A 26,372-nucleotide genomic window follows, 5' to 3' on the forward strand; every position below is an offset into this window, starting at 1 on the left:
CTTGCGCTTTGGACGATGATTGAGATCAGTGGGGGAATATATGTGTTATCATCGTTTCAGTCTTAAAAGAAAGTCTGAGTGGATTTGTGTGACTCTTACTCAAACAGCGTAGCGGGGCGTTTTTGTTGTTTGACAGCTCCGAATGAACGCAGCACCCTGGGGTGGACGAGCCGCTGTTCTCCAAACTGCTCCCATCCTCTAACTTATTTTCCCCCCAAAGTTTTTTTTTAAATAGAATAAAATCAAAAAGTGCAGCAAACGCTCAGCACAGCAGGGCTTTAAATGTTTGGGATCCAGGAGCACTTGATACGAGAAGTGAGCGGATTAAAAGAGCGAAGTCTGGGAGACGAGATGGATTCGGTCCGGACCTGGGTGCGCAATGTCGGGGTCGTGGACGCCAACGTCGCCGCGCAAAGGTACAGTATGATCACAGCTCCTTTATTTCATCACATCACCCGCTTATCATCGATCCCCCATCCACCTGACGAGTCTATCAGCTCCGATCACACTGAGTGACATTTCGATGTATGTCAGTCTGAAGGCTGCTTATTGCTACTTGTTGACTCTGTCCCCTTTCAAACTCATCGGTCCACTAACTTCATACAGTTTTTAAACGCGACGGAAGAACCACAGGTTAGATGTCGATATTTGATGATCTTTATATTAAAATAATCTGCAGAAACATGACGGAAGCCCTGCAGACAGTCAAGGTACAAAAAGAAAAGAAACAAGTCACAAACTCTCCTTAATTGTTGAGCTTAATGTTGAATTATATGGGCGCTTTGTTCACTTTGTTTATAGTGAATTTGTCTCTTACATCATCTGTGTAATACAAGTTAAATATCTTCACGGGCCTGCAGCTCGTGAAGATATTTTGCAAATTGAAAGACTCTGAAATCCTCAAATTCCAAACACTGAATGACATTAATGTTCCCACGTTATATTTCTATCAAAATCCTGACTGAGTCGCTCACATTTCTGATTTTCATGTTAACGTTTCTTCCATTTTCTTCTTTTATTTCCACACATTCATATGTTGCAGTCCGATTATAACAGATATGATCAGAAAAGCAGCGAAAATGGGCCGCAACGTTTGCAGCTCTATAGATTTTTTTTCTAAAGGAGAGTAAAGAAATAAAAAGAAGGCAAGAAGTTTATATTAATACACTAAATGTTAATAAAAAAAATATTAAAACATGCAATTAAGAGGCGATAAATATCTGATTCAACAATGACATGATTTGTAATCTGACTATGAAAATGAAAAAAATATTTGTTAAACGTTAGAATGTAAATCCAAATGTCAGATTTGAAATATTTGCACAAAACATTTAAAACTATTTTCATCTCTATTTTATTTATACATTTGTACGAAATTCACAATCGTACAAAGTTTTGAAATAAATGAGAAACATTTGACTTTAGTCCGATTAAATTAAATCAACTGAAATATGCAAACTTTCTCTTTCCATTGATGACGATTAATAAACAGGATTCGAGTGTAGCTGAGAGAAGTTGACTTAAAGTTTGTTTTAATCGGACTGAACCTTTAATTCATGTAGATTCTAGCAGCTCCTCCGTGTGACTGGATCATATTAATGCTGGAGCACAAATCAAAAGTGTAGTTTTATTGGTATCACTTTATTTTTATTTTATTCTTTATGTTGTACATGTGTGAAAAGGCCAAGTTTGGTTCGGTGATATTACAGTTTATGATTGAATAGGCCTCAAAAAACATCTCTGCATCTAAAGTATAATGCTGCAAATTCAAGAAGATTTTTGTGATTATGATTATGAAGATTTTATGATTAAAGGCTAATTAACCACTAAAATTATACATGAAAGAAATAATTAATTAGAGACAATAAAACTGTGAAGTTTCATTATTTCCCAAAGGTGATTTTGAAAAAAAAAATGTAAACATTTTTTTTCACCATTTCCTCCCTAGTTTATAGGTGATTTACATAAAATGTCCCATATGTTGAGCAGCACAGATGTGTGTGTGCATGTGTGTGATCACATGAAGGTGACAGTGAGCTGATGGTCTCCTCCTGTTCTGTCCTCAGTGGTGTCGCTCTGTCCAGAGCTCATTTTGAGAAGCAGCCACCCTCCAACCTACGCAAGTCCAACTTCTTCCACTTTGTCTTGGCCCTCTACGACCGACACGGCCAGCCTGTGGAGGTGGAGAGGACGGCGTTTGTCGACTTTGTTGAACATGATAAGGTGTGTTTGTGTGTCTCAATTATTTATTTAGGGAAATTTTTAACAAACCAGCACCCACATACACACACACACAGCAGGATGTGTTAGTTATATCAAGTATTTCTGTGCAGGTCTGTACTTTCTCAACTTGATCTTCCTCATCCGCTGTACAGCAAAGCATATCGAACAGCTGATGGCTACATGTTTACACAAGCTGTGCCCTCAATGAGCTGATGATGTGGGATTGAAAAAGAATATCTAATGACTAATTAGCAGCTCGCCTCATTAAGAGAACATCACCACTTTTTTGAAATATGCAAATTATGCGAGCCCCTCTTAAGTTATACAGTGAAGTAATCATCAAAGTGTCTTTCCTTCATGCCCCCTCCATACTCTAAAATACTGCTGAGAGGGGAGGCGAATTCCTCAGGTTGGACAAGACCAAAAGAAGGAAATGTGCAGGCTGAGAGACAGAAAGGGAGAGGCAGAGAGAGAGAGAGAGAGAGAGGGAGACGGAGGGCTGCCTAGAGTGGGAGCCTTATGCTTGGTGTTGATGGATGTTTTTGCCTTGTGCATGCTGAGGGGAGTGTGAACCTCCCAAACTGGCCACAGCTCTCCCGTGTGAAAGACAAGAGGACACCATCCTGTCAGCTTGAAGTTCAAACATAGTTTCACTGCGGACATACTTCAGAGGGTGAGAGCTGGCGTCAGTGCTAATGCCAGGGGCTGAAAGCTGTCAGTGTGTCACCCTCCGTGCCACACAGGCCAGTGTGGAGCAATGTGACGGCGGCGGAGGAGTTCATTTTCTGCATGGTTACCCTGGCATCTGTTTTCGCTTTGTTATTATGCAGAGGTAGAGCGATGGCACGGCTAAATAGATGCTTGTCTGCGTTACAAAACTCGCTTTGGCTCTCTAAGTTAAGCCGGGATGTGTCTCGACGTTATGTCCTCGCGTTCTAGCCTCGCTTATCTTCGTGCATCTTAATGTTCCCCCCCTTCTCTTCCTGTTCCTTCTCACCACTGTCTTCTCCTTCTCTCCCAGCTTCTCCACTTCCCCCCGACCCTCTTGTTCTTTCCCCTTCTCTCTTGCTCTTGTCTTGGTGATGCCGGCCTCCTGGGTTATTGGACCAGAGAGCGTTCCTTTGAGACCACTTAGAAAGACCGGTAGAGGTAGAAACCGAGAAAGAAAGGGGGAACAAGAGGTAGAGAGGAAGAGCGAGCGATAAAGCGAGAGAGAGAGAGAGGGTAGTGGAGAGCCTGGGGGAAGTGGAAAGGAAGTTTCTCTGTCAAGGTCGAATGCTGCTCAGTCCCACAATATAGTCCTTTGCACTCGCTGAAACACACACCCAAGCACACGCACACACACACTCGCAACCATGACTTTATTTTAAACTACCTTGTTACCGAGAGGACTTGCTGTGTTTGATCGCAAGGTTTTAGGAGTTTGTATCATACACGATGTTCAACCTCTGCAAAGAACAATCACCTCAAGGTTAAGCGCTCAGCTCAGGAACACAACTCAGGCTCCCATATGGGCTTTGAGCCTACAACCGTCTGATCTCAGTGTTGCTCCCGGGGAAGGCTGAGCTGCAGGATTAGGAGAGCCTGACTGTGCTTAACACTGCTCGGGGATGCCCCGCTGTACTTAACTGTGCCCTCAAGTATGCTTATCTGCATGCCCTGCATTTGTCTATCTTCTCTGTCCTTTATTTCCAAGGAGCAGAGTGGAGAAAAGACTAACAACGGCACGCACTACAAGCTACAGCTCCTCTACAGCAACGGTGAGTGGAGCTCATGATGAAACCAGGTTCCCCCAGTGGAAACCTACAGTAGATTCCATTCCTCACTCTTTGCCGTGTCAAAATGTATTTATTCTGATGAAGATTCTGGGCTGATGTGTGTAACAGGAAAGGGATAAGGTCATCAGTGACACACACATACATAGATATACACACATATTGCACCCTTCCATTGAAATAATCATCCATCTTTGTTGCATCCACATCCTCTCTCTATGCCTTCCTCCCATCATCAAATCAATGGGTTGGTAAGTTTTGTAGGCACATGTAAGAGGGAAATAACATGTATCGACCCCACCCCCACCACACACACAAACACACCACATACACCGTATCCCTCCACCCCCCTCCCCATCATATAGGGGATACAGTGAGAAATTTGGTTCCCATGAGCCACCGCTGCCCCTACTGTACCATTGCAGCGGCACCCATGGGAGAGAAGATAAAAGACGTGTTCCAGCGCAACCCCCTCACACACCCTCTATACATGCACACAATACATGCACACACACACACACACTCGTACATACAAGCGCACCAAAAGCACTTCCTCTACACCCCCCCCACCCCTCTCATCCGTTTCCCCCAAGCGATATCAAAGGCATCTCAATCGAGACTTTGATGAGGGGAACACATTTTAAAAGCCATACGCTAAAAATTCCCTGTAAAAGCCTTTGATAAAACGCCTCCTCCACGCCGTTTCCCTCCCTTGTGTGATTTGAAGCGGAGGGAAGCTCGAACCTGTCGATTTCTAAAAAGCTTCAGGTGCTTTTGGAGATGTTATTCAGAGATTAGAGGAGGGGGGAGACATCAGAACGTGCACCTGAAGCTTCTCAAGAGAACCACCAACTCCATAACAATTGTCTGATGAGAAGCTACTTCACCTGTTTGTGTGTGTGTGTGTGTGTGTGTGTGTGTGTGTGTGTGTGCGCGTGTGTGTGTGTGTGTGAGACTGTAATGTCCAGCCAGTCATTCCATGGGGGGGGGGGGTACATCAGAAGTTAATACAGAAATAACTCGGCAGTCAACAGTTTGACAGATCGTGAGAAATTGAGTCGAAGTTTTGGCTTCAAAGCTCAACGCGGCTAATAATCAGTCAAACATCAAATAACTCCCAATCCCCTCAACAACCATAAAAGAGAAAAAATTTATCTGCAAGCCAATTTCATTTTTCCATGTTGGCTGGACGGCATTCAATGCTTCTTTTTTTTTTCTTCCTGAGAGCAGAAAAATTATATACAGCTTGTCATTGTTTTTACCATATTATTTTTGTCTTTATTTTATATTTATTACTGTCACTATGTCACGTACAATCAAGTGCAAAGCTTTTTTGTAGCCCACAAGTATAATAAAGCAGCTGTGGGGACGCTATCTTCACCTAGAAAACTTTTAGTGTGTGTGTGTGTGTGTGAACCATGTGTGCGTGTTTCTCTGTGCAGGGGTTCGTACGGAGCAGGATCTCTACGCTCGACTTATCGACTCTGTCACTAAACAGGTTGGTAAATCTCTTGGTCTGCCTTGAGGGGACTGGAACCTCCAGTTTGTGCAAATCAGCATTTGACTTCACGAACACGAAACTGAATCTGTCCTGTGCCTTGTTTTTCCCACCTGTCAGCCCATTGCATACGAGGGACAAAACAAGAACCCAGAAATGTGCAGAGTGCTGCTCACGCATGAGGTTATGTGCAGGTGAGTCTCACACACACACACACACACACACACTCAAACCTACACCCAAAGGGCAAAATCTAAATACCCATTACTCTCCATCACTCTGCTTTGTCTCAGAGAACCAGAAATGTGGTTTTGCGACAGCGCTTAGGGCTTTACTATTTGGAAACTAAACTTGGGTTGAACTGTAAGTGGAGCCTGTCTGTCATCATCCTTGTTACAGTTGTAGCCCCCTGCTGGTTTTTGCTGTAAGGCAGCGTGTCCCCGGCCAGCTCCTGTTTCCTCCCGGAGCTCCACTCTGGCCTGGAGATTTGCAGCCAGACCTCAACTGACAGCACCAGACACACATTTTAGGGGAATAATCCAGCGTTTTGCTGTTCATCAAAATGTAACTTCAATACATTTGTCTTGATGTTTGAAAGTTTAGTTAAAATTGATCGACTGAAACATGTACTGTGTTAAAGTCTCTTACGGCTGACATCATGATGACTTCAGGTGCTGGGTAACAGAAATGCCTTTTCTGTGTAAAGCAATGGGAGAAGAGAGGGATATGGATGGAGGACTCAGACAGAGAGAGAGAGAGAGAGGGGTCTGGAAGTGGGGCAGTGACCCAGGATTTGAGGGCAGCACAGGGGGCTGGGACACAGGGGAGAGGGGCTAAGACGGAGTGGGCTCTGCCATTGTGTAGCTAGCAGATGCCCGAATGTGACTCACAGCTGGCTAATAACAGAGGCGAGGAGGCAGAGGGCAAGCGTCACAGCTGGGGAGTGAGGCCGTCTGACAGGGGGGCGGAGGGGGGCAGGGCCAGGCCAAGCTGGGACACGAGAGGGGTGAGGCGAGGTGTAGGGGTGGCAGATGGTGAGGGGTGGGGGCACTTTTGTTATGCAGTGAAGGGGACCTAGAGGGGGTGGGGGGTGAGGGGGGTGGGGGGGGGGCGGCCAGCAGGCTCCTCGGACAGGACTGCTGACGAATGGTAGGATGTTGTGGGACAGGGTGTGTGTGTGTCCGTGCGTGCGTGCGTGCATGTGTGTGCGCGCGGCGAGGCTGCGTGGGGGTTGAGTTTGATTCCGAAATCAATGTGACAGATTGCCGGGCTGGCTTTTCACTTTTGAATGGTCTCTCACTGTTTGTAGGGTGTGTTGTTGTACCTTTTCTTCCTCTTTTCTTCTTTTGTCTATTCTTCCCCTCCCCTTTCATGCCTCCTTTGTGTGCCCCTGGATCATGGCCGACTGCAGGGCAAAGTATAGTCTGGGCCCGTGGATGGATGGGCCAGACAAATGACGGGTCCTCCTGTTTGGGTGTTTTTCTTTTTAACTGACTTTGCTCTTGTGCTCTCTGTTTCTTTAATTGCCCACTCAGCCGCTGTTGTGAGAAGAAAAGTTGTGGCAACCGCAACGAGACGCCCTCTGACCCGGTCATCATTGACAGGTAATGAGATCAAACCCCGTCACACACTGTTCAGAAACCTAAACCAAACACTACATGTTCATCATATTAGGCTCGCTGCCCTTTTGTTTGTGTCTATAAGTGCACCTACATACTTAAACAAAGAGAAACAACACCACCTGAATGTGTTGTTCCTGTGGTTAAATCTCACTAATCATATGTGGATGTAATGGCTGAATGTGTTTCCTCGGTGTGTGTGCATCTCTCAATACAGTAAATATTAAAACACGCATCCACACACATAATTCATTCTTAAATATGAACATTTACAGCTCTGCATGATGTACACGTATTGCAACTCAGGGTTAATGCCAGTCAGCAGTTCCATATGGCGTCTCTGTCCGTGTCTGTGTCCCATGTGTGTCCACATGTGTCCATCTCTCCAGCTCTCTCCAGCTTTATGTGCGATCTGTTTCAGTTTGGTCACTCATTACATTTACCACTTGTAGGCCGACATGGCACCTGAAACCACCGAAAGCGTAGATTTCCTCTTTATCAGAAGCATGTGGTGGGTCTTTCATACCGATGGAGAAGTTCACATGTGTTCACCCTGACAGCCAGTTATCAAGCTCATATGAGTGGGTGACCGCTGCCTTAATCGGCGTGTGCGCGGTCCTTCACGTCCAAGGGATTTCGCAGGTCTAACGCCGTCTGCCTGGTATTAACCAGTGTGATGAATGCTCATAAGCAGACCGCATGAGAAATACCTTTTCTGTGATGTCATCGGTGCAACCTTCATCACATCTCTTACTCTTTCTCCCCTCAACTCTCCTCTTCCATCCCACTGTCCTGCGCACTATTGTCCGTCCGACAGGCCCTCGCTTCAAATATGTCAAGAACACCTTTTCTTCTTTAGCCTTTGTTCCTCTCTCTCTCTCTCTCTCTCTCTCTCTCTCTCTCTCTCTCTCTCGCGCTCTCCCCCGCCTCCTCGTCTCCTCCTCAGTTCAAGCTGGCTGGCTGTTGACAGTGTGTCTCAAAGGATCTCTGCTGAAGATAGTTTTCGTATAACGGAAAAATTGGGCTGTTGTCTTTTGAATTTTCCCAGAATATCTCGGAGCAGCTGTTTTTCTCATTTACAGCAGCACATTAGCCGCCCCGTCCGTTCATACTTCCCTCCAACACGGCTAAGCCTCTTTAGAAATGTGTTGTTGTGACTGAGTAGCTCACCTTGCTGCTGATCTATTTCCATGTAGGACTCCTTGTGTGAGTGTGTATGAGTGTGTGTGTGAGTTCAGGGTGCCAGTGAGGATTGATTTAAATGTAATCACTGACCTACTGTACTCTCTAATCATGCTGGGCAGACCCCACCCTGATGTGGACAGGCAGGAGGAATCTTGTCCTTAGGGAGCAGCCTATTAGCAGCCAGTTAATTTCTGATAAACCAATGGAATTTAGCCTGGCATCACACCCTTTTATTTCACCTACGTCCTCCTCAATATGTGTGTTTGCTCATGTTTTGTGTAAATGTTCATGTCCACTATATACTGAGAGAAAGGAGAAAGACTGACCTGGTGTGTGTTTGTGTGTGTATGCAGGGAGTATGTACACATTATCTGTATGTGTGCTGATCCTCACAAGTTTATGTATGTATGTATGTATGTATATAGGTGTGTGTGTGTGCGATTGTCTATGTATCTGCGTGACCCCTCCTATGACCCTTTCCCCAGTCACTGCTGGGGTATTAAATTATTCATGTGTATATGGATGTGTGCATGTGCAGCCTATGTGCGTTTGTGAATGTGTGTGTGTGTGTGTGTGTGTGTGTGTGCTCCTATGCCATGTGTGTGTGTGTGGTGGAGATGGTCTGTTTCTGTGGCTGCAATAATCAGCCTCCTGCTCCCAGCCCCAACACCTGTTCTCCAATTAACATGCAGTGCGCTGGGGCCCACTCGCTCCCTTTGCCCAGGCTTTGCTTTCTATCCTTTCTTTTCCTCCCTCTCTCCCTTTTTCTCTCTTTATTGGCCCCTTTCTCTCCTTCACCCCACCTCAGCGTGCATCTGTACCTCTGCACACCCCTCTCGCTCACTCTGTCTTTAGCCGCCTGTGTTCTCACACGCTCCAACTAGTGTATCTCTTAATTCCCTTGCCCTTCTTATTTTTTTTTCTTCATATTACCGACTCCTTCACCACCCCCTCCCTCCCTTTAGCCTGTCTAATTTTGCAATAATTAGGCGGTGTCATTAGGACACCTACCCAAGCACAAGGGAGTTTGCAATTCCCCAAACGGCCCAAACCCCCTCTTTTCTAATCTCCTTTCCATATTGTTTCGGTTTTCTCTCCCCCTTCTCCTGCTGCTGCGCCCCACCCCTCCCTAATCCTGATTTGAGTGAAAGGAGAGAGAGGAGATCACAGCTGATCCTTAGGGAGGGGTGAGACGATGGAGGGTTGAGGGATGAAGAGGGCACGGGGCAGTGGTTGACAAAGAGCTGACTCTTAAATAGCCTATGGGAAAGCATTGCCTGCTGTGTCTAATAGTTTGTAATTGTCTAAGTTTACCTTTGGCTAATTGATATGCCTACAGTCCTGATTTGGCTTCCGTGTTTGGAGAATGTCACTTATCTTTGACTGATGGACTGGCTTGCTCACTGATTGGTTCGATGATCAATCAGCAGGCAGATAGATAGATTGATTCCTCGGCTACTCACGTAAATCTTCATTATAACTATGTCAAGTTTTCCATGTGTTCACAAAAATAGTCAGTATATTGCTACATTTCTCTCTTTTCTCTTTTTATGTTCCATGTAATTACATTTTACTTTTCTTCATAATACCTTGAGACTGATTTTTTAAACGTTATGGCAGAATTTGTACAATACTGGTGTTTTATTATCAAGCGTGTTTTTTTTAGCTCCCAGTATTATTGCAGACAGATCTGTTAATGGTGGTATTATTGTCACACTGACCTCTGACCTGTAAGAAACTATATTGGTTTTGGGCCTTAGCTGGCCTCTGTATTTATGAGTGAACCATGGTTTTACAATGGAGACAAGCAGATGTCAGTATTAGTAGTAGTAGGAACGGTCTATGTGGTTTGGGCGAGAGGGGTCAGAACTCAGAGTCAGTATGTGCTTTTATATTTGGCTAAGAAGCTGAGATCAATAGTTGGTCATAAAGAGTGTGTGGAAGGATCCATCGTATAAGGCTGGAGCCTTGTGGTGGTTGTGGCGGTGGCGGGGTGATCAATGGCAAGCACTATCTCACTAATTGATCGTGTTTCCACGAGGGGTCTTTTTTAACAAGCCGGCACTCAGAGAAAAGAAGAATAATCAATAGGAATTTTCCAATGTTGTCAATATGGCTTTTCCCTCCCCCACTCACACCGAGCTCCCACACAAAGCCTCATACATGCTTAAGTCTATCAAGCTTTGCTTTTTCAATACTGAAATGAAAGTCAAACCTGCAGTCTGAGACTTGGCAGTATCACATTTTTGCAGTGTGTTTTCTCTATCTGATTTTGTTTTGTAAGTTTATTATTTTACTATTTGAACAGCAGCTCACACAGATCCAGCTGCCTGCATCCATCCAAGAGGAATCCATTACTCTTAATCTGAGGTTGTGGGTTGTATTGATCTGTTTATAGTCTTCGTTCTAGTTATATGCATGTACCATAGGTTTGTTTTCAACCGGTCAGTGGAGTATTTCCCCCCCATTCCTAATCAATATGTAGTAGATAGCTTTGGAAACCAATGAGCTTAATTACAAAATTCCTAAGTTGAATGGCTCTTATTGCTACTATTATTTATTAATTCCCTGTGCTGATATTAATTCCCAAACCTATTATTCTTACAGTGTGAACACACTCGTACATGCACACAAACTCTCATTTTGACAGTGCAGTAAAACTGTGTTTATCTTGATGTTAAATCAAGGTTAATTAAATTGAAAATTAGACTGCTTTGACAGTTTGGCAATAAAAAAAAAGCAGGTAGAATTTGTTGTTGTCTGCAAATTCCTTGTCACAATGACTGTGGTGACCATCTGTTTTGAAGTTACTGTCTGTCCACCTGCTTGTGCTGCCTGTCTTAAACTAATAGAATCGCAAGATATGGGGCACTTGTCTCGGTTTCGGAGTCTTCTGTACTTTTGAAACCATTTTATGTTCGCCTCTACTTTTCCTCTCAGCAGGCCAGATAGCTTTTACTTGTAATTCCAATGGTGGGGAACAGCAGCCTCCTCATTCTGCTGCTTTGTCCAAAAGAAAATAGAAGCAGCAAGTCTTTGGGAAAGGAACATTAAACTATCAGCCAAAAAATAAATGCAGCTACATTTCTTGGTCTGTGTCAAGGGTTGAATTCCTCCCCTTTCCCAGATGTATACTCATGTACTACAGCCAAGCTGCCGTGTTAAGTCATCATATATATGTGCTTGAGAATTTTATGTATTTGACAACAATTTTATATTGGGAGTTAGTTTCTCAGGCTCAGTACGTCTATGATTGTCCTGAAGTTTTGAAGTTGCAACGTTTACTGGTCTGTTGTTTAAAGTGATACTGTGTGAACTACATCAATCAGTTCCATTGTAAAACCATCTCGACAAGGTCATCTCATGACCTCGGGGTCCAGACACGAGCCCTGCTGTCTCCCAGCCAAGAAATAATAAAGTTTCCATAAAAGGGCTTCAAGATTTAGATTTCCGTCTTAGTTTCAAGTATTTCCATGCGAAAAAGTCCAGCGATTGATAGGGAATTGACTTGAGAGTACAGATTTAGACAGTACAAAGACTGCAGAATGGTCTCTTACTGTGACCATGGGACTCCACATCATCCCACCAAGACAGGAAATTCAGGAGGATGAAGAGGAGCTCTGCCCTCTTTGCTATAGTTTGTTTATTTAAAAGGAAAAACGGGTTGTAGATGTTCAAGCTTACACTTAAATATCCTGCTCAAGTCTTGGTAGACCTGCAGGGTTTGGATGTTAGGAGACTCGTTAGACTCCTAAAAGGGTCTGATAAACAAATGTACTGAATGGAATTTTAGCGTTAAAAAAAAATGCTTGACATTGTCGGTAGTGAATTTGAGTAGCTAGTGGTCTTTCTGTCGTCAGCACAAAGTCAAAATAAGACACTTTCTTTTTGTAGGATGGGGCCTCTGCTGTAAGTGTTTAGAGCAGAGTGACGACAGCCTGAGGAAGACTTGGCAGTAAGATGACAGCCAAATGATTCTGCACAATGAGGCGTTATGATACACAAAAATAATGGATGTGATGGGGGGTGAAGAAGGGGCTGTGACCATTTGCTTCAAACCTGACTAGATGTATGTATGTGTGCATTTGAGGTAAACAACAAGGCACACACACTGTACTGATACAAACAGGCTACAGACAGCACAGAAACAAATAGTGGCTCAGTTAGTGTCCATGTTCTCATATCAGAACACATCGGAGGGCTTAATGCTGCTAACACCAAAATAAAAAGGAAAGGCTTTGTTTAATTGTCATCCATTTTTAAAAGTAGTAGTTTGTTTACACTCAGGTTTGTCTAATCTGAGAGAGTTTACTGAATGTTGCATGAAGCATACGGCACATATTGCTGTTACAGTTACCTGCAGTTTAAAATACCTTGTGCACTGTTTTAGAACAATGGTTAAGTATTTTGCCTGGAATTATGTGTGAGGAGTCACGATTTACGATTTTAGCAGACGCCTGCTAATTAGAAACAAGTTTATTATGTTTGTTTGTAATACTGAATTTTATGTAGTTTGGCTCATAGCGTTCCTCACTTGTTCCACTCCAGAGGATGATTTGGTCACAGTGTTGTTGCTGGAACGCCACCATATACATTACATACATGCCCACATTGGTCTGTATGCATTAATTACCTGTCTGTCACACATACAGTACGTACATGCACACCGACACACTCAGACACGCTGGTCTCTTCAGTCCGCTGTCACAGGTCTCTCCCCTGGTTCCTCGTACTGGACAGTCCCTCCAGACCCGCTGTCAGCAAGCCCCTCAGGCAGGGGGCCAGGCAGCGTGGCGACAGGGCCCTGAGGCTCCAGTGCACACTGCCTCACACAGGCTGGACCACTGAGCAGCTGGCACAGGACCACGGGGATGGCTCCTCCCTTGGGGCAATGCAAGGGGGGAGAATGACACAAAGACAGACAGGGAGAGACGATGCAATGTCTGGAATATCAAATTCACTGACAGGTATTGCTTTGAAACAGTGAGACCCTCGCTGAGAGTCAGACTGGTGAAAATGAGTTCAGTGACCTTTCTGGAGTTGGACTCAAGCTTTTTTGTGATAAGGTCTCATGTGAACTGGGAAGATCCCGCTTCTTCCCTCACACACAGGAAGTGTATCAGTGTATCAGGAAAGGCAGGAGTGGATCCATGTTTGTGTTTGATCACTTTTGCTCTGCTTTGGCCAGTGTTGGCTGTTGGGAATTGAACCCTGACACATAGAGCAGGCTCGGCTTGTTTTCTTTGAGAGCTCCTACTAGGGGGCCGACAGTCAGAAACAGAGTGAAGCGAAGAAGTTTCTTGACAGGAAATGGAAATGGATTACCAGTGAGCTAACAGGGAGGCACAGCGGGGTAATTTTGGGTGGGCGACAGAGGGGATGGGACAGAGGGGGGCCGGATTTTTTAAGGATTGGGCTCTCAATGCGGCTCTGAATGGTCTGGCTCTCCCAAAGTAGCTGAGGCAAACCCTGCCATTTGTCTGGCCGCTAATAGGGTTCACCTTTGCTTTAGCAGTGTAGAGATTAAGTAGGAGCACTCAGTGGATCAGAAGGAGGCAGATTAGTGTGATTTAGAGGGTACTTCAGATTGCCAGCGTGTGTGTGTGTTTACTGTGTGCATGATTCTGAATTTGTGCGTCTCACTTTATTTTTCATGTGAAGTACTTGTGTTTGCCATAAATTTTGTAAGGAAATGTTACAGTCAGTATATTAAGGAGTGTGTGTGTGTGTGCCTGTGTGTGTGTGTGTGTGTGTGTGTGTGTGTGTGTGTGTGTGTGTGTGTGTGTGTGTGTGTGTGTGTGTGTGTAGGAGTCAGAGGCCAGTTAGCAATGGTATTTAGGAACAGAGCTTGTTTTCTTTGGCTTGATGCTGCCTGTGTGGGTGGACCGATGAGGGTGAGGGGTGGATAAGTGCGTTTGGTCAACTGCCTCAGTTTAGTCTTAAATTTCACTAATGACTTAACGATGCCCCCTGGTGCCGGCCGGCCCCGCAAAGCCGCCACGGTTGTTTATTTGTTTGTCTGTTTATCTGGACGGAACATATTTTCCCAGGAGTCGCGTTTCTGTGATACTTCCCCACCTTTTCCTTACTTAGAAAAAAAATTATTCCTAACTCTTACATTGACGCATCTGCAAAAACTTCCCTAAAATTTGTTTATGTATCTTAATTGGCTTATGTTTTGAGCGCCGCAAAAACAAACAGCAATGCAAAATCACACATGCAAACTTCCACACACACTTAAGTGACGCCTGCACCGTGTTGACAGAAGTAAGGCGATTCGGTGTGGAGAAAGTTTAGAATGTTATTGTGCCGCTGGCCTCATTAGCGTTTTGTTTACCGGTTTCCCTTTCAGGATCGTTTATGCAACAGATGTTTGACAATTCTGGTGTCAAAAGAATCTTTTATATGTGCGGCACTCTGTGCATGCATGCGTGTGTGTGTTTGTGTGTGTAATGGTCTTGATGAATCCGTCAGGACTGAGGGCAGGGGGGTGATGTGACCGCTGACAGGCTCCCAGCAGGCCTGCTGAGAGCCCCAGCAGTCTGCGTGCCCTCCCTGCAGCCCCCCCACAGCCCAGCTCCCCTTCTCCTCTCCCTTTTCCGTCCCGTCCTCGGCTCCGCACATTTGCTGTGTATTAGCCACGGACAGTAAATTACAGAACCCTGGACCTCTGAGTGCTTCCATACCCATCTCTTCACACGTTTTACCTCCCCTCCCTCCCTCCCTCCCTCCCTCCCTCCCTCCCTCCCTTCCTCCCTTCCTCTCTCTCTCTCTCTCTCTCTCTCTCTCTCTCTCTCTCTCTCTCTCCTCTCTCTCCATTCCCATTATCCAGCTCACCTTCTCTGCATCTGTCTATCTTCCTCCCTCTCTCTGGTTTTGATCTGTTTTCCTCCCTCTGTCTGTCTGTCATATTCGTCCTGGCTGTTAGACTCCCTCAACCCTGTCAGATTTCTCTCCCCTGTCTGTCTTTCTCTCGCTTCTCATCCTCCGTTCTTCTATTGTGTCACGCTACACAGCATTCCCTCCCTTACACCTCCCCTCCACTCCCCCTTTACTTTCTTACAAGCAGGTCCCTGTTGTCTAGGCTTCACAGGTTTCTCAGCCACTTCTCTCTCTCTCTCTCTCTCTCTCTCTCTCTCTCTCTCTCTCTCTCTCTCTCTCTCTCTCTCGCTCTCTCTCTCTCGTCCTCCTTCCCATCCCTCACTCCCGCCCTCTCCTTTCCTCTCCCTCTAGCCCCCCACCCCCTCTCTCTTTCTGGAAACAGATGTTGTTTGTCAGATCTTATCATTACTGGCTAATTAAGAAGACATCTCTTCTCATTCTGTTGTTGCTTCTCTTTTCCTCTCCTCTCCTCTCCCTCTCAGTGGCATCCATCTCAGACTCTTTGTTCTTCTCCAAGGAAGGTTTGGGTCGGGCTTTGATGTACACATGTTATCAGTAAATGTGATTAGTGGATGATTGATTGAGAGGGTGTAGAAAAAAAGGAGAATATTGTTGGGGCATTATGATCTTTTGGCATGTTGGAAATCCATTCATCCATAATGGCCGCTCCATGGCTCCATCTGACAGTTTTGAGAGTACATTTTGAATCTTTGTCCCACAGGAGACACCAGGCATGCTGGGAGAGGTCACGCCACTGATGGGACTCCTATTCCCTGTCCTGGTTGTGAATTCATGTTCTTTTGACTCTGAATATCTATCCATATTCCTCTTTTTGGCAGGCTGACCACAGTCCCAAGTGGCTACTGCTTTATATGCATTCAACGCTTTTGGCCAAGCTTGGGAAACTTAGGCGTTCGTTCATTTTAAATTGTTTAAGTACACATCTAGCAACTGGACCGAGGCTGTGTAGTAAAACAGTTCAGCACACAGCAGAAACTTCGGTGAAACACTCCATTGCCTCTTTCCCATCATTCCCCTCAACCCTCTTTTCCCTCTCAGCTCCGCTCTGTCTCAGACACTCTTGCAGTGGCGAGCCTGAGGGTTTTACAGCACCAGCAAGCTCTATAAATCAGCACCAGTGATTTAAATGTTTGGCTTTGTCACAGTTCTCAAGTTTAGAGGCGGGGTGGGCCGGGGCCGAGGTTGCGGAGGTGACGCCAGCCTGGGAGGCAGCAGAGGAGAGGCCAGAGGGGCACGAGCTGAGTTCCTCCATGTGCTTGCTGCTCCGTCTGCAACATGTCTACCTGCAATCCCTGCCCACTGATTCTATGACTAGTTATCAATGAGTTGGTATTCCACTGCTGCACCATCTGTCAGCATACTGGTGTTGGTGTTTGGATGTTTTTACACTATTAGACATCAGGTTAAAGTGATATCCAGACAGACAGTAAACAGCAATTCAAGTGTGACATTTAACAACAATTCAAGAAACTTGCTTGACATGTTTAAATTAATGGTAGGAAAGGGAAGAAAGGATTAGCACGAAGTCGATCGTGGCTGCGTGACGTTTGTCGGTGAAAAGAGAGAGAAGCCGATGCCAGAGATATGCCTGTATGTTTTAGGAGGGGGTGGACTGGGAGCCTGGTGTGAAAGGTCCCGCGGTGGTATGCGGCAGAGGGGGTATCAGTTCGTGGAGGGTTTTCTGTGCCCCATTAGCAGTGTCAAAGGTCATGTGCCCCGGGTGTTAACCCTGGTGACCAGTCTAGCTTCCAGTCTGCCAGGGGACCCAGGTCCAGGGGTATTTATTACTATCCCCTCACCTCGCCTCTCCCTACCCCCAACACAACTCTCCCCACGGAGGAAAACAAAACACCTCCATCCCTCCCCCCAGCCCTTCCTCGGCCCGGTTACATGTACTAATTGGACGCATATCCATACACTGAGGCATGACGACCCGTCTGTAGATATGTGCCTTGGCGTGAAACATTCTTAGGTCAACATGGCTCCAAATCTTAGTCCATAGCCATGAGCTACAGCGTGTAGTTGGCCCAATACTTGCATATTTGTTCATTTTCACTGATACACTTCATGCACATACATTCATTTGGGGGTCTTCATGTATGTAATTTTGCCTGATGTAGCTCATGGGTCATTATTTGTATTGGTGGAATATTCTGTGAACTCATGCATGTGTGGGTGTTTTGCAAGAATATACTGCATATATGTTTGTATGTGGTGTGTGTGTGTGTCTGTGTATTTGGGTCTGTTGCATGAGTTAGTGCTCTCGGTGTGTGAGTGTGGCAGAGGAAGGCCCTCAGCATGTCAGCGTGTTTTAATGCTTCACATCTGGTTTCCTAATTTTCCTCCTTCCCTCCCTGCCCTCCTCTTAGCTCCCCTCCACTGCTATGTCAGGACACTGTTTTGTTTTTTCAGTGTGGGGGGTGTGGGGTGGGGGGGGGGGGGGGGGCTGTGATGGAGGGGATGTTGATGAGTGATGGCCCCTGCATACAGGACGTCAACATTCTGTCTCTCTCTCTTTCTCTCTTCTGTCCCTCTCCTTCTGTCCTCTATCCTCGCCTCTCTCTCTCTCTCTTTCCCTCTGCACCTTTCTGACTGTGTCTCAGATGGAGAGCAGAACATCCACATGTCTGTCTAAATTAAATTGTAATTGTAGAGAAGCAGCATAATAATATGACTATTATTCTCCTACTTGTTCTTTTCCGTAAAACATTCTCACAATTTTCACATTCTTACCAAAGCATAAATGTGTCATCTCTGTCGTCATCTTTCCTGTTGTGCTACTAACTAACTTGAACTCTGTGGTAAAGCTCCTTGAATCACTTTGCTACCAGTAAACCTTCATTTACAATGAGCACAGAGGGTGATGTGTTTTATGTCTATGTGAAAAGGCAGTTTATGTCAACAGTGATTAGTGCTGATGAATGCCTATGAACATTTTGTTAGAGGTCCTGTGCGGTGTAGGTGCTTGCTGCACAATTAAAGCCATATGTAAAGCATAGTGTGTAACACTCATGTGTAACAGATGCCTCAGAGCAGCGAGCAATGTGTGTGCGAAGAATGAAATATTTACAGAACTGCATCATTGCTATTGTTATTAGTGTCATGACTTGCTGTTGGTGGGTTGTTAAACTAGTCAAAGCTAAGCAAGTTGTCACTGCTGGGAGAGCTCCATCATGCTGCGTGGCCTGTGTTTAGTCTTGGGAACTGAAGCAGATGCAGACAAAGGGGATTGGAGGCCTTGACAGAGATACAGAAGGGAATGCAGAATAGAGAAAACAGACTCCCTGTGGTGCCAGTGTGGAAAACGATCCCAAGGTTTAAGACTCGGGTCTATGTTTTGTTTGTGTTTCCTGTTGTAAGTGTGTCCACAGAGGGCAAATAGTACTAGTTTTGAATGTTAAAGGCTGATTTCCATACATGCATTCATAAAAGTGTCGTATTTGCGTGTTTTCACATCTACGTATTATGAAAGGAAATATTGCAAATCTTACCCGGTTAAGGTTAGGGTTTAAGTTAGACTCTTCTGTTAGTGAGCCTTACAACTAAATCTGAAGCACTCGTGCAACACTTTGGCTTTGCTTTATTAGCAGTATGTTCCTCACTTTATTCTTTTGAACCAATAACCATGTATATATTTAAGTAACACGATAGAGCAAATGAACAGAACACAGCTCAGATGAAAAATAAACATGTTACAGGCAGAGGAGTTCTTTGAAAATAGCAAATACTCCCTGTGACATCGATATCACCTCCGATTCTTTGTGCGCTCCCCTCATCTCCTCCCTGTGTGTGGGTGTATTACATTACCAAAACAAAAACAAACAACAGCAATATTAAACTTTTGCAACCACAATAGAGGAGGGGATAAAAAACAGAGGGTCCTCGACTTCTTATTAATTATGCAAGATTAGTCTAATTATAATTCAGCAAATGAATGTGTGGCAGAAGGTGCGAGGCGACGGGGCTGGGAGATTTGCATGTTAAGTGGGCAGGGGGAAGCGGCTAATGCATGCTAATATATGCGTCAATGTCTCGCTTTAATTTCAGCATTTGCAGCTGTGTGCGTCCGAACTGAGGGGGGTGAAAAGTTGACTCAATGGGTTTTTCGGAGGGGAGGGGAGGGGCAAAGGTGGTGAGGTGTGCATGCATGCGTGTGAATGTGTGCGCGCGTGTGTGAGAAGTATCTGGTGTTGTATAAACAGGCAATGATGAGGAGAAGTCAACAAACAGGGTCAAGAACCCTCAAAAAAACACAACACAAAGCTTGAGAATGATGTCGCCAACCTCTTAATTAGAATAGTGATTTTTGTTTCGTCAGTCGAGGGAAGTGAGTGATAGCAGTCAGATGAACAAGTGGTGACTTGGCAACGGGTGTGTGACTCAGCTGCATGCCAGAACCTCAAATTTGGATTAAATCTAAATATGTGTCCCCCATGCTGTTATAAATGTCCTCTTTAGCCTTAAAAAATGAGCCATAATGTCAGAGTCACTGCCCAGGATAACATATAACTGTATGACTCTCAGAGGAGGCAGTAAAATGAAACAGAACACCTTTGACTATGTGCCTCTGAGCCAGGACGGAATACATATCTTTCTTTATACGCCCTGTACTGCCCTTAAATCCTGACTAATCGTGTCGTGGTTGTGTAATTTAGAATATCCAGCAGACAGACATGCAAAAAGTCAGATGTAGATGAGGGATAAAAATTAAAGGAGGAAGTGCTTTTTTAGGACGGGAGAGGCTTGCGCTGATGTACTCTTTTGCACAAATCCACCCTGAGAGCTCGGAGGTTAGAGGTCTGGGCTCTGATAAATCATAATCCCCCTCTGCCAACAACAATATTGATTGTCTTACGAAGGAATAGCTCAAATCAGGAAAAATCGGTCATACTTTTGGAACCGGCAGCTTGTTCCGAGCCAGGCCGACGGTCACCAGGGAGGAAGCCGGAGAGAGTGATGGAGAAATAGCAAGTAAAAGCTGTCGGGGAGAAGGAGAGATTAGAATTCGACTAGAGGGTTCAGGCTGAGGGGCCAATATGAAGTTCCTCTCCAAACAACGTCTCTCCATTAAGATGACTTATATTTGCACAGAGAATATGTGGGTGGGATTGGAACTATCACCCATCCAGCCCCAAAGCGCTGCCTTGCTCTATAGCATTTTTCTTTCTGCACTGTTGTTGTTTGTTTAATTGGAACATTAATGGGTGTGTGAGCTCCTCTCAGTCAGCAAGCAGGACATCTGGTTTGCCGATCGAAGCAACTCCAGCCACAACTCCACATAAATTCCTGTCCTGTTTTTCTTTCTTTAAGAAAACAAAAAAAACATGTACCTTCCTTGTAATTTTTCTCTCGCCCTGAGATTTGTCTCATCTGCACCTGCCCTCTCCCTATACTTTGTTACTCTCCAGTCTCTCTCTCTCTCTCTCTCTCTCTCTCTCTCTCTCTCTCTCTCTCTCTCTCTTTCTATCTGTATCTCAGTGATGGAATGTGTTCTTGTTGTTGCCTTCCTCTTTCCTATCGCCGTCTTTGCCTCTCAGCGTGGGGACTTTGGGATTGCGGCAGAGCTCGGTTGCCATGGCAGCGGGCTGTGTTGCCGAACCGCGTACACCTGGGACTTGGAGTCTCTCTCCGTAGTCTCCCTCTCCCCCATTTATTCCACCTCTCGCTCAGTTTTCCTTTGGTGTAGCATAGGCTATCAGCACCTCTCTCTCTCTTTCTCTCTCTCTCTCTCTCTCTCTCTCCCTCTCTCTTCCTCTCTCTCCCTCTCTCGCTCTCTCTCTCTCTCTCTCCCCCTGCCGTCTATCACCCTCAAAAGTAAACTCACATACATAATGAGACACATATACTTGAAAACAAAAATTCATGTCCATACCAGTGCTCTCCTTCTTGCGCTACCTTCCTCTTTCCACCTCCTCATTTCACTTTCTCTGTAGTTGTCTCTACTTCATTTCCCTCTCCATTCCCATGTGGGGGTTCAAATGCGGCATTGCGGGATACCGTAGTCCCCAGAGTCTCCCGGCATACATCACTGTCTCCAGTTTACTTTGAAACACAGCAGCGCTTTTCACTGGACTACGCTTCAAAATCTCATCACCTGATTTAAAGTGTAATAACATTGACTCTAATACTAAACTAAACAGCTGTGATTGATGTCAGAGCTGGAATCGTACACATGCATACACACACACACACACTTGCGCGTGCACACTCGCACACACCGTCCACAAGACCTGTCTTAGACAAATAATTAGTGTCTTGTTTGATTACAGATGCTGTGTTGCCGGGCAGTAAAATTCTCTCATGTTGTGGTTTTAGTAGCTGATGTACAAATGTTTGTCCTCTTATTTACCTTTGCAGGTTTTTCTTGAAGTTTTTCCTGAAATGCAACCAGAATTGTTTGAAGACGGCGGGGAACCCAAGGGACATGAGGAGATTTCAGGTATGGATAGATGGGAAAGGTGCATTTGTGTGCTTCTGTGTGGAAAGGAAGGGAGGCGATAACATGGGGGACTGACTTTCTGAAGAAATAATGAATAAATATGATTATAAAAAGATTGTGCAATGCCACGGAAAAGATACTCCTCCTCAATAGAAGATATGGGGTCAGGTTCTATAGGTGAAAGTTAAAAATCAACAAGGAGACAGATAGATAGAAAAAGAAATGGTAGATATGTGGGAGACTCGGTTTGAGGGGGTGCAGGAAATAGGTTGAGGTGTTTCAGGAAGTTGTCAAGAATTGAGTGATTGGCTCCAGATGGAGGAGGTCATGCTCCGTGACCCAGGAAGTGGTCACAGGGGACACTCCCGCCTCACTTCCTCTGCTGTCTTTCAGCACCAGCGGCCCCTGTCTGGCATTTTCTCTCTCTCTCTCTCTCTCTCTTTCTCTCTCCCTCTCTGTCTCTCTCTCTCTCTGTCTCTCTCTCTCTCTCTCTCTTTTCACTTTTTCTTGCTCCCCCTGTCTTCCACCATGTTTGTTTTAACTCCTGCGATGTGACACATGCTGAGAAGTTATGAGCACACAGGCGCTGCTCGGGTTAAAAGGCGATCAGAGCCGGACAGGAGCCTGCAGCTTGATCGATAATTTACAGTTATTTTCCCTTAGATTCCTCTGCCGTTCCACCGCCTATGGCACATGTGCGATTTTCTCTTTTCAATCCTCAAACTTCTTCTCTGTCTTTCTGCACCTACAAAATTGCTGCCACGTGTTTTATTTAGAAATTTGGGGTTTTATCCCTTGCTTCATATTCATAATGTGATATATGAAGGAAATTCTATTAAGTTAAGCACACTTTGGATTGACTCATTCATTCTCAACACATTTTCATAAGAACCAAAACTCATTATCTCCTCCACTTGAATACTTTGCACTGAAAAACCTGCAAGCATTCTCTCAGTTACTGTGTGTGTCATCCGTGCTATAGGCAGATGTGGAAAAGGACACACACATGCCTCGGCCAGAAAATCAAATTAGGGCCTCCATATATCATTCGTTACTTTAACGGCCGGTTAAAATGGGAGATTCGCTCCATATGTGTGGTGTCATTGAGGGATCACTACAGGAGACAATGATCAGCTTTCTGTATGAAGCCAAAGGTTTAGCAAGCGGCTGCATGAGTCCACATGGAGGAGGAGGAGGAGGAGAAGGACGAGGTGCAGGAGTGTCATCACCAGGATGTAGACATATTAACAAGATCCCCGGGATGTCACATTACCTGTTGAGAAATATTGCCATCACCTGCATGCTGAAACAGATTGTTGCTTGGGGATTTGACTGTTGTAACTGGAGATTGTGTCTCACAGCATGCTGTCTGGGTTGAGCTCACACACTCATGTATCTTTGTCTGACTCTTTCCTGTTTCAGGTGGTCCTGTCCAGCACCGTGAGCGTGGACGGTCATGTCCTCGCAGTGTCCGACAACATGTTTGTCCACAACAACTCCAAACATGGTCGGAGAGCCCGCAGACTGGAGCCAGGCGAGTCAGTGGAGAACAGCATGGAGTATGGTAAAGCATGAAATACTACAATGTAATTCAGCAGCTGTCCTTATTACTGAAACAGATGACATTGTGTTCCAAGATACTCAAATAAATTAACAACTGGCACTTTGTTGCCTTGTGTCCTTCCATAATCACCCGATATATCAAACATAACCAGCAATGCTGCTGAGGTCATTAAGCAAATGAATGCCTTAATCAGCAAATGCTTGTCTTTATGTGAAACATATGTGGTCTTAATATATACTCTATATCTTCAAGCACGCCATATATACGGTAGATTTTCCTGGAGCTTTGTCTGTTGGTGCATATGCTTTGCATCCCTCTGAGGTCACATGATTTACTGACCTACATTTAAAATGGACCTCCTCCTCCTTGACAAAACAGTAGGCGCTCGCTTGAAGTTGCCATAAAAAAGGCTCGCTAATGCTTTTGCCTAACAACGTCTTCATGACTCCCACTAGAAACCCACTTTGTCCTCTAGATTAGGAACCATGTCTTTGTTTCTGCTATGCTCTGTGTTGCAAAGCCTAAATCTTTGTTTCTTTTTTTCCTGTCTAGCTACTCCGTGTATCAAAGCCATCAGCCCCAGTGAGGGCTGGACCACCGGCGGGGCCATGGTCATCGTCATCGGCGAGAATTTCTTTGACGGGCTGCAGGTGGTGTTTGGCAGCATGCTGGTGTGGAGCGAGGTAGGGATTCTCATCCAAACAGCTCACTAATGACTGCTACAGTTTAAAGCTGATTTTGAAATGATAAATATAGCATATGGCCTGTCCCATTATTAAGATGATTTATGGGTGGGCTAGACGTATTAATCTTTTCGCTGTGTTGTGTTAGCCCACATATAGAGGAAGATACTTGTATCTATTAGGCATGAAGGGAATCATTTTATTTTATTTCTAACATGGTCTCTGTCCTGTTCCCTTAGCTGATCACACCTCATGCTATCCGTGTCCAGACGCCTCCTCGCCACATCCCCGGGGTCGTGGAAGTCACGCTGTCTTATAAATCCAAACAATTCTGCAAGGGAGCGCCCGGGCGCTTCATTTACACAGGTGAGCACAGACCTCACAATGGCACCCACATTATCTGGAGCCTTTCTGACCTTTGGATGGGTGATGATTTGGCTTTGATGTACTGAATGTGTGCTTGTGTTTTATTTTAGCCCTGAATGAACCAACTATAGACTATGGTTTCCAACGTCTTCAGAAGGTCGTTCCTCGACATCCAGGGGACCCAGAAAAGCTCGCCAAGGTGAGAGGATACAGAATAAAAGACCACAACATGATGATTCTTTATGTGTGTGTGTGTGTGTGTGTGTGTGTGTGTGTGTGTGTGTGTGTGTGTTTGATACATTGATGTTAAGATGTTTATTTAAAAACTTTCCTCTCTGTAGGAGATCCTGTTGAAAAGAGCAGCAGATCTGGTGGAGGCTCTTTATGGAAACCCACACAGTAATCAGGTAAGAAGCAGCACCTTTGGTACAATATATAAATATGCTGTATATTTAATTCTGCAGGGTGAATATTCAGTAGGTTTCATTTATTTCTATATCATTGATAAAAATGATGTTATCTTGTTGGTGCATTCAGGTGCACATTAAAGTCCGATCTTTTGAGCGTCACGTGTAAGATGAGATGAACTGCTGTCAAAACATAAAAGCTGATCAAACAAATTGATCAAACATACACAGTGAGAGAATAAATATACTTTTGACACACACTTGAATGCACCAATAAGGAAGAAACAGAGCAAGCAATTTACTTTCTCTCACACTGTGGTGGGTGAATACCACTTTACATACAAAGAGCTATGAGATATGTAGGAGTCTATGAAGCCAGGCCAGCGTTCACAACTTGTTCCATCTCCTGCAGGACATGTTGCTGAAACGTGCGGCTGACATCGCCGAGGCCTTGTACAGCGTCCCCCGTCCTCACAGTCAGCTGCAGGCGCTGCCCAGCTCTCCAGCCCATGGCAGCGTGATGGGCCTGGGCTCCTACCCGTCTCAGTTAGGCGTCAGCATCGGCGAGCAGAGCAGCCAAGGTGAGCAGAGCAGAGTGGAGCTGTGAACCGTTCATTGGTTTGTCACTCCCCTTGCAACCTCATGTCTAACCCCGTCCATTCTTCCTCTTCTCTCTCTTCAGGTTACATTCGGAACTCCAGCAGTTTGTCTCCGCGAGGATACCCTTCTGCCTCCACTCCGCAGTCAAGCTACGGCAGCGGGGGGATGACCGGAGGTTATGGAACAGTTCCCATGACCAGCCTGGGGGTTCCTGGCTCTCCTGGTTTTAGCAGTGCCTCCCCCACAGGCTCTCCTTATGGTATGTGCCTCATTATCAATACATCCACCTGGTTAGTTTAAAACCCTTTAAAGTAAACAAAAACGTTTAAATCTCTCCCTGTCAAAATCTAACTTGAGACTGACTGTTGCTCTCTGTTCCACAGTAATGCCCTCTAGCCCGACTATACCAGGAAGCTCCAGTTCTTCATCATCCCTCTTGCCTTTCTCCTCCTTCCCGTCTGCTGCTAAACAGAAGAGTGCTTTTGCTCCTGTCCTCAGGCCCCAGGGCTCCCCCTCCCCTGCCTGCCCCGCTTCAGGGGGGAACAGCTTCAGAGGTAGCCATGCAACTCACTATCTGACCCCCCTCTCTGAACTCACAAATGCAGTCTAATCCCTACTAACCTCACAAAAGCTTTGTCTGAACGAGACAAGAAATTGCTGGATGTACAATAATGCAAGATAAGCTGATTGATTAGAATCATAGATTTTGTATATTTTTTTCTCTCCAGCAATGGCGGGCCTGGTTGTTCACCCGATGTAGCAAAGCACCCACACCCAATCTACCCCAGACCACTGCTTCACTTAGCCCCTCCTTTGGCACTAAGAGGTCAGGGAGGATGGAAAATTGATCTAGCAACCACATGTACCCATCCTCCCTGAGCCCCACGCCATTTGTTAGGCCCCTTTTCGTCCAGCTGGATGAATAGGACGGGGTATGACATGTCCAAAGACCAGCCATCCGGGCCAGAGGAAAGAGGAGAATATCTCACCCACAACTACACTATGCTCTGTAGCTCACAGCGCCAGACTGGACCCTTACTGCTATGTGTCATGAAGTGTCTGCATTTAGAAAAGGAAACAAAAGGAAAACAGGTCCTAATCTCACCACAA

The 26,372-nt window shown here is 45.3% G+C and overlaps 1 protein-coding gene across 8 annotated transcripts; it reads left to right on the top strand.

Moving 5' to 3' along the window:
- The first annotated feature begins 282 nt into the window (after nucleotides 1-282).
- ebf2 (EBF transcription factor 2) lies at nucleotides 283-26,022 on the top strand. Of its 8 annotated transcripts, none has more exons than XM_076150902.1 (16): nucleotides 283-416; nucleotides 2,067-2,223; nucleotides 3,920-3,983; nucleotides 5,441-5,496; nucleotides 5,617-5,690; nucleotides 7,032-7,100; nucleotides 21,561-21,642; nucleotides 23,065-23,206; nucleotides 23,759-23,889; nucleotides 24,129-24,255; nucleotides 24,366-24,454; nucleotides 24,597-24,662; nucleotides 25,075-25,252; nucleotides 25,342-25,526; nucleotides 25,729-25,816; nucleotides 25,991-26,022. In XM_076150902.1, the coding sequence occupies exons 1-16, from the start codon at nucleotides 283-285 to the stop codon at nucleotides 26,020-26,022; spliced, it is 1,674 nt and encodes a 557-aa protein (XP_076007017.1). The 8 variants fall into 8 exon arrangements, with proteins under 8 accessions (XP_076007017.1, XP_076007011.1, XP_076007018.1 ...); XM_076150896.1 differs by having other exon boundaries at nucleotides 25,342-25,525; nucleotides 25,620-25,816; XM_076150903.1 differs by having other exon boundaries at nucleotides 25,345-25,525; nucleotides 25,728-25,816.
- The last annotated feature ends 350 nt before the right edge of the window (nucleotides 26,023-26,372 follow it).

The sequence above is a fragment of the Genypterus blacodes genome, unplaced genomic scaffold (genome assembly GCF_046128005.1).
Source record: "Genypterus blacodes isolate CSIRO-AG114 ecotype Tasmania unplaced genomic scaffold, CSIRO-AGI_Gbla_v1 ptg000053l_1, whole genome shotgun sequence".
Classification (NCBI taxonomy): Eukaryota; Metazoa; Chordata; class Actinopteri; order Ophidiiformes; family Ophidiidae; genus Genypterus; species Genypterus blacodes.